The sequence below is a fragment of the Cynoglossus semilaevis genome, chromosome 16 (genome assembly GCF_000523025.1).
Source record: "Cynoglossus semilaevis isolate Cse_v1.0 chromosome 16, Cse_v1.0, whole genome shotgun sequence".
Taxonomy (NCBI): domain Eukaryota; kingdom Metazoa; phylum Chordata; class Actinopteri; order Pleuronectiformes; family Cynoglossidae; genus Cynoglossus; species Cynoglossus semilaevis.
In genome coordinates this window covers 389,479-397,795 of record NC_024322.1, presented here as the reverse complement: position 1 = coordinate 397,795, position 8,317 = coordinate 389,479, and the positions used below count along the sequence as shown (strand labels likewise).

The 8,317-nt window shown below is 40.5% G+C and overlaps 1 protein-coding gene across 2 annotated transcripts in view; it reads right to left on the bottom strand.

The window, feature by feature from the left end:
* Positions 1-1,953: 1,953 nt before the first annotated feature.
* The window catches only part of nek5 (NIMA related kinase 5), a 15,458-nt gene continuing 9,094 nt past the window's right edge, over positions 1,954-8,317 (bottom strand). For both annotated transcript variants that reach the window (XM_008327792.3, XM_025063953.1), the window contains 11 exons: positions 7,553-7,617; positions 7,347-7,484; positions 5,985-6,063; positions 5,815-5,919; positions 5,599-5,679; positions 5,309-5,410; positions 5,095-5,160; positions 4,926-5,015; positions 3,845-4,016; positions 3,426-3,591; positions 1,954-2,415 (listed from right to left, as the gene is read on the bottom strand). In XM_008327792.3, coding sequence (XP_008326014.1) covers positions 2,145-2,415; positions 3,426-3,591; positions 3,845-4,016; positions 4,926-5,015; positions 5,095-5,160; positions 5,309-5,410; positions 5,599-5,679; positions 5,815-5,919; positions 5,985-6,063; positions 7,347-7,484; positions 7,553-7,617 — 1,335 coding nt within the window. In that variant the 3' untranslated portion in view covers positions 1,954-2,144. The remainder of the gene's footprint in view (positions 2,416-3,425; positions 3,592-3,844; positions 4,017-4,925; positions 5,016-5,094; positions 5,161-5,308; positions 5,411-5,598; positions 5,680-5,814; positions 5,920-5,984; positions 6,064-7,346; positions 7,485-7,552; positions 7,618-8,317) is intronic.

The window sequence follows — 8,317 nt, the reverse complement described above, 5'->3', positions numbered from 1 at the left end:
TTTTGTCTTTATATGGGGATTTATAAGTTGTCAGTAAATGTCAGACCACGCCCATTGTGGCATGGAGGCGGCTGCCATCTAATCTGATTTGTCATTATTTTATGGTGCCGATTTAGCGCTCTATTAGGCAGGTGATTTTGCATGTAATTAATTTAAAATGATAATAATAATAATAATAAAATTTAAAAGACAATTTCAAGTCAGAACGGAAAGTTCATACACTGACTTCTCTCTAAAGTGCAAAGCGATTTTCAGGGTATGGTGATACCATGAGCTGCAGTCGATCAGTTATAGCTAAATATGAAAATTAGACAACATTTGAATAAAGCTGCATTAAGGCAGGACCACAATTAGCAACAAAAAAAAAAAAAAAACTCTGACAGTACTACCCTACAGTAGAGTAGTATCAGTCTCATATTGAAAATAACTCAGTAGTAGTCAGAGTACGTTAACAGGCCAACATCCATTTTATTTTAAGACTCAGTCAAGATGACACATTTATCACCCAGTCGGTGACATCGGCACAACTCGAAACGCAAAGCTAAATTAGTTATAGAAGTGAGTTGTCTGACTATTGATGATTTATTAGTTTTAGACATTTGTATCTGCAACTGTGAAGAGGCAAGACATTAAAAAATCCCACCACCAGGCAACAGCAGAGGGTTACGAATACTGAAATACAAAAGTGACTCGGAGCTGAAGATCATTGTCTTTCTTCAATTCCTGTGCGTACATCAACTAAATAGACCGGAGTAAATTATTGCATTATGTGCAAAATGAAATTAACTTAATTTAAAAGTAGTGATTTATGGATGTCTATTTCACTTCCTACATATATGTCTTATATGTAAAAAGCGTGCAATACTGTTTAACACTAAACATATAAGGTGCTTTCCGACAGCGGTGGCAGTTCAAATCTTTTTTAAACATAACATAAATTGATGTTAATAAAAATCTATTTAAAAAAAAAAAACAAAGCAGCAAGTTACCCTTTATAAATCTGTTTTCCATTTGAATCTGGGCACCAACACAAACAAATGGTTTTTTTTTAGGGGAACAGCATAAACAGTTTGTCCACTAGTGGTTGAGCAATATAATGGCCAAATAGACACTTGGATTAGACACTATAAGCCTCTACAGTGGACGCCTAAGAATCCACTGTGGAGGCTTATATGCAACACTGCCATCAAAGCCTATTCTTATCATAGAAAATTACATTTTAATAGCTGTCCACTGTAGTGACCGTCATGCATGAAAGGGTTAAAATGTGTGAAACAAAAACATCTGAAAAAAAAGGGTATCAGTGTAGTCTTTGTAGCAGCAGTTTTTGCCTCTATTTTCTCTTGCTCCTTCTCTCTCTCTTCAGTTTCTATCACTCAGCCACAAGCATGTGTAGCTTCTTTTTTTTTTTGCCAGCTCAAAGAAGCAGAAATATGCACGCAACGTATAACATTACAACTAAAGAGAAAGACTTTGCTCAGCCTTATTAGTCATATATCCTTTTATGAGACGTTTGTGTGTTGTAGGGTTTTCTGATGTATATTCTAGATGTCAAACTCAAGGCCCGGGGGGCCAAATGCGGCCCACCACGCCGTTTTGTATGGCCCAATGGGAGCTTAAAAAGCATTTTGTTAAGTCCATGCAGCAGAGTTTCTTAACCTGACCTTAACCTTTTGTTCCAAGGACTGGTCAGCCAGTACCACCTGTTACTGCAGGCGAGTCATTTTCAAAATAAAACATCTTTTAGACTCTACTCTGTTTGTACCAAAGTCTGAATGATCTGTTGTGTTATACATATAAATATTGCCACATCTTTATCTTTAAATAAAGAAAGTAAATGGATATGACTGGACTTTCTTTGAATCAAGGAAATTAGTAAAAATGAAGTACATTTTTTTTCCACTGTGTCCCACTGCGGTACCAAATGACCAACGGAATGGTACCGACATTTTTTTTCCACTGTGTCCCACTGCAGTACCAAATGACCAACGATGTCTTCCATTTACAAGGGCCCCTGTTCTAGACAGTTAAAAGCTGCACACTTTAATTTGAATACAATATTGCTTTCGGGTAAAAATGGGAATAATTGTTGGTTAATATTTACAAAGCCTCTAATTAACACTTTATTAAATGCGCTCCACCACTTACGTCTTGGAAAAGTCATCGACATTATCCACATTCCCGCTGCCGCCAACAACGTATTCCCCCGGCTCAGATGGAACCTGCCATGACGGATCCTTCACTTGCGGTTGTTGGATTTGCCGAATGTCAACAGTGCTTGCTGCTCTTTCTCTCTCTTCACTGTCCGTCCCATCACACACTTCTGTATTCTCCATGACATCCTCCATGATGAGGAGGTTCTTCATCGAGTCCGCCACAGCTTCTTGCAGCTCATCCTCTGAATCCTCAAAGTACCTGATAAAAAAATCAAATCATTGTTACGTCTTTTTCGATGCTACTTTCCCGTCTTTCATATATATATGTATCAGACTGTGTCAGCTACATTTGCAATTCAAAAAATGATTGGTTCTTTAGCCCAGAGTTACTGAAGTTCTATCAGGTGACTTTGGTCATGTTTTGTACCAGGATTCTTATGTATATTAACATTGGTTTTAACTAGTATTTTTGTGTACTTCAGTGTTCGACCATTATCCTCCTCGAACGATGGATGGATGGATGGATGGATGGATGGATGGATGGGTGATGGATGGATGGATGAATCCATCGATGGATGGATGATGGATGGTTGGATGGATGGATGGATGGATGGATGGATAAATGAATGGATGCCCTGCAGGAATGGATGGATGGATGGATCCATCCATGGATGGATGGATGGATGGATGGATGGATCCATCCATGGATGAATGGATGGATGTATGGATCCATCAATGGATGGAGATGGATGGATAGATCCATCCATAGATGGATGGATGGATGGATCCATCCATAGATGGATGGATGGATGGGATAGACGGATGATGTTTAAGCTGCAGGGTTCAAAGCGTGTGAAAAAAAGTAGCTGCTTATAGTCCAGAAATGATTGTATTTAAGTTTTGATTTGTTGTAGTATTCTTAGGTATAATCTCAGGATGTCCGATATTAGCTTTTTGCCGATATCCGATATGCTGATATTGTCCAAACACTTAATTTCCGATTCCGACATCAACCTACCTATATGTGCTTGGTAATATTTACTTATTTATTTATTTGTACAAACTACTGTATGAGTATGCAATTAATTAAATGAGCTGCAATGCTGCCATCTAGTGACCTTTGCTTTAATATACTGCCGTTTATTCCCCAAAATTATTTTTAGGGCACAGAGGCATTGCGTTATCGGGTTTGCATTATCGGAAGGAAAAAAAAGCAGTTGTTCTGGAATAATGGATGAAATCTCAGGTTGCTAAAAGAACTCAACTTACGTGTCGTCATTATCCGACCCTGGCTCTTGACGGTATTCGTCTATTTCCACATCCGAATCGTCCTCTTCCTTCTCAGCTGTTTCTTGCATAGTGGACCAGATAAGTTCAGCCTGAGCCAGAGCACTCAGCAGCGTATTTGGGGTGGCATCACTCCATTGTCTACGACCTGTGGGAGAAAGAAAAACTTCAAGATCCAGACTAAAATGTCCGACACCAAAGTCTGTAGAGGAATTCACAGATTCTGTTTCAGGGATCAATGCCCATAGAGATAATTGGTGACCGCGGTGTCCCTGCAAACGTGACCATTTACAGGAACAGAGCAGTTTCCGGTGCTGTCACCATCAGCGATGCCTCTATCTATAATGTGTTTTTTGGGAACTTCACTTCAGCTCCCGTGAGCCCCAGCAGCTGAACTTTACCTTCGTCATCCTCGACCACAGTGCTGCAGACGGACTTCGCTTCAATATTTGCTAGTTCATTCAGCAGACTCTGAGTCCTGTGGCTCCACCTTCTTCGCTCTTTCATCCAATCCCTGACCTTCAAGTCTGTCCCCCTCCGTAAGCTCATAGTCTTGTTTAGAGGGTTCGAATCCTGCAGCACAGAGGGGAGGGTGTAATTAAGAAGAAACAAGGTTAAAAAGTAGGGATATCCGATAATATTATCCACCTGATATTAGCATCATTTTGTATTAGCCGTAAAAATCGTTAATGTTTTATCCTCCGGTAATGCAAACCCTATAACACAATGTGCCCTAAAAATAGTTTGGGGGGAAAAAACAGTTGTGTGAAAGCGAAAGCCACTAGATGGCAGCATTGTAGCGCATTTTATTCATCTATATTGATAATCAGGATATTGTTTGCAGGAAACTGCTGCCAGCAAGTCGTACAGTGGTTTGTACAGATAAATAAATAAATATTACCAGGCACGCAATGGTATTTCAATTCAGGGTTGGGGGAGGGGGGTAGGGGCATGGCAGAAAAAAAATGAGTAACACTGCTTACAGCACTTAGCTTCCTTAATCAGCCCAGTTCTATCGGTATCAGTTGATATCGCAATCAGAAATGACGTGTTTGGACAATATCGGCACGTCGGATATTGGGAAAAAAATGGATCCGGAACTCCCTAGTAAAAGAAAAAATCTCACTGTGAGCCCCTTGTTGCTGCTGTTCCTCTATTCTGAGACATAAGTCTGAGAAATGATGATAGATGACGATGTAATTCAGACACAGACATAAACAGTTTTCAACTCAATCAAAAAAAATAAAACAATTAATATTAACCCACTATGTAAGAATTATTGTTATCAGCCGTTGGTAATACCGTGCCACCACTGAAGGATCACTAAATTTTCAAAATAAAACATCTTTTAGACTTTATTCTGTTAGTATCAGAGTGAATGACCTACATTTTATCTTTTAATGAATTTAAAGGTATTATAAGAATGTCTCATCTGTAATTTGATGCCTTTTGGAGATTTTCATCATCTCCATCATTATTTACATGCTTATCTTTTTCTGTTCCTCCTGTGGTCTTCACATGTCCTTCCTTCGCACTGACGCCATCCAAACAGACTTCAAACATGATTCCCTTCTAGAAAGAGATCAGACACATTCTGATTATAATGTTATGTGGAAAGCAAAGCAGAGCGCCATAGTCACTGTGATCTCACCTTGTCGTTGTGTTTAGCCTGCAGGGTTGGGTCCTCCGTGATCCGTCTCAGCGCAGCATCTATGTCCTGTTGAGTGGAAGCATATTTGAAATACTGGCATCTATGTCCTGTTGAGTGGAAGCATGTTTGAAATACTGAACTATAGGTAAAACAAAAAACAAAAAAGACTTGCATTTTCTGCGTAGGGAAACTAGATGGTTGTGTATGGGAGTACATGTAGCTGGGCAGCTGCTGCCTCACACTGATCTTCAGTCTCTTCTCGTTCTAGTACGTCTGGTTTCTTCACCGTAAACGTTTCATGATTCGATGTATCCATCTGACGGGAAACAAGTACATTGTAACTGAATTTAAATGTTCAGAAAACAATCCATAAAAAAAACAGACAGAGACAGAGAGTGGTTATGGATCTACTCGTTTACATTTATCGCAGTAACGCCAACTGACCCCAAGAGGGAGCAGTGGACTAACAGCTCTAATGTCCATTTGACCTGTGTACATATTTACCTTCTCAGCCGCTTTGACCCTTATGTTTCTCATCTCTCGATGATACTGTTGTCTAATGACATCCAGCTGACGTAGGTACTCCTATATACACACACACACACACACAGTAACAGAGATGTAGTAACACACAACGTCACACAGGATTACACATGCATAACCTGCATAACGATACACAGAACCACACAAACCCTTGCTCCATGATGCCGCGCGTCTCACCTGTTGTTGTCCTTCACATTTCCGCTGTTTGACGTGCCCTTCCCTCTGCTTCTCCTGCCGACCTGCTGGCCTGCTCCTGACCTCGGCCGTGGATGGACGCAGACCCTGATAGGTCAAAAGTCAGAGCAAGGGCGGGACTGTGTGGACATGTACTGTATTCGTGTGTTTACCAGCTGTTTCTCTGCTCTCAGTTTGTACTGGTTTGCTTCGTGTCTTCTCTCTAGATATTCCTGTCGAGCAGCAGCCACACTAAGACAGAAAAGACATTTTATAAGGGAGACTATGTCACAAACGCACTCTATCACAGTGGTTCTAAAATAGTGGGGCTCGCCCCGCCGGGGGGTGTAAAGGTGTCACGTGTGGTGCACGAAGGGAGTTTCAGTATACTGTCTTTATTCATGCTTAAAAGATACAAAAAAAAAGCCTCTAGTCACCAGATGGGGGCACTGCAGCTCATTTTATTAATCTATTTGGCTAATTAGGGGGTTGTATGCAGAATGCTGCCACCAGCAACTCATACAGTGGTTTGTACATAATAAAAATAAATATAACCAGGTGGTCAAAAGTATTTCAGTTTGGGGGTTGGGGGAAAAAAATTCTGTGCCCTTGGTTGGCATAACAGAAAATAACTGAGAAACACCACCGTATCATAAAGCCTTGTTTACTGCCAGTTTACCAATTGCACAGTTCATCTTATGAACAGCGGAGACTGCGGAAGAGAGATGAAGAATAGAGTACAGGCAGGATGGAACAGCTGGAGAAAAGTGTCAGGAGTGATCTGTGATAGAAGAGTGTCAGCTAAGGTGAAGGGAAAGGTTTACAGGACGGTGGTGAGACCAGCCATGATGTATGGTTTAGAGACGGTAGCAATAGGCAGAAGACAGGAGGCGGAGCTGGAGGTGGCAGAGTTAAAGAAGTGACAAGGATGGACAGGATCAGGAATGAGGTCATTAGAGGGACAACACAGACAGGAAGCTTTGGAGAAAAAGCTAGAGGAGCCAGATTGAGATGATTTGGACATGTGCAGAGGAGGGACAGTGGATACATTGGTAGAAGAATGTTAGAGATGGAGCTACCAGGGAGGAGAAAGAGAGGAAGGCCAAAGAGGAGATATATGGATACAGTAAGGGAGGGACATGCAGATAGTTGGAGTCAGAGAAGAGAAGATGCAGAGAACAGGGAGAGATGGAAATCAATGATTCACTGTGGCAACCCCTGAAAAAAAAAGGGACAAACCCGAAAGAAAAAGAAGAAGAAGACAGTTCATCTTATGAATATATGGATTTTAAAAAAAAAACGAATGAATAAATCTAAAAAGCAATGCTATTTAGCTATGCTATTTAATATTACTACATTTCAATGTGTAGGTCATTTAACTGAAGCTGAAGTCATACTTGATGGTCAGAGCTATCAACACCGAAACATGACTTTTGTCCCAAACTCACTTTGAGGTCTTTTTTAGACAGCCCTTTTTTTTCTTTTTCAGATAAATGTAAAAATAAAAAAAATGCTCTTTTGGGGCCTGCACTCACAGCTGATACGGCTCCACAGGCATTGCAGTCTCCTCGTCAGCCTTCTCATTCACCTGAAGATCAGTCGGGGAAGGAAGACCGTCTTTTTGGTGATTATTAAGCGCCGCAGACTGACGCAGATGCTGCAGAAAATTGAACCTGCAGCAGTGACACTTGTTTGTACCAAACTCCAGAAAATACATTATACGTAATAATGACGGTCTCACCTGTGGTTGTGTTGACCTCCGACCTCTCTGTCTGCGACTGCTCTTCCTGCTCTGTGACAAAGAGGCTAAAACAACAGCAAGCTGTTCATTTGAAAACACTAACGCCAAAAAAATTAGGAGTAAACTACTATTACTACGACTAGTTCAAATATTTCCAAATCATAGTTATCATATTAAGGAGTCTGACAATGACAAACAACTCATGCTGCAAGTATCAGATAGAATACTGCCACATTGCAAAATGATTACCGTAATTTCAGGACTATAAGCCTCTACTTTTTTCACACACTTTGAACCCGGCTAATTTATGGATTTTTACGGGATAACAACGTTCATACCGCTGGCGATCAATGACTTTTCTGGTAGGCTGCTGTGTGTTATACTGGTAGTGTATGTCTGTCTGTGAATAGCTAGTGTACATATATGTGCCTAGAGCACGCAAGAGAGAGAACGGTAGAAGTTGAGAGCAGTTTGAGCCCTGTCATGTTGGTTATACAGGAGCTGTTTATGTTCCGTTGTGCTCGGTGTGGCTGAGAGAAAACTGTTCGGAAAAAAGCATTTATCCCATGTTACAATGTGGACACCTGCGGCTTATAGAGAAGTGCGGCCTATATATGTATAATTATTTTTTTTCTTTTTAACCCTTTGATGCATGACCCATGATATACTGAGTTTAAAAAAAAGTGTTTTTACGTGTTGTTAGACATAAAAATAAGAACTGATTAGGTTCTGTTTTTATACACCAAATTTTCTTTTTGAATGTTG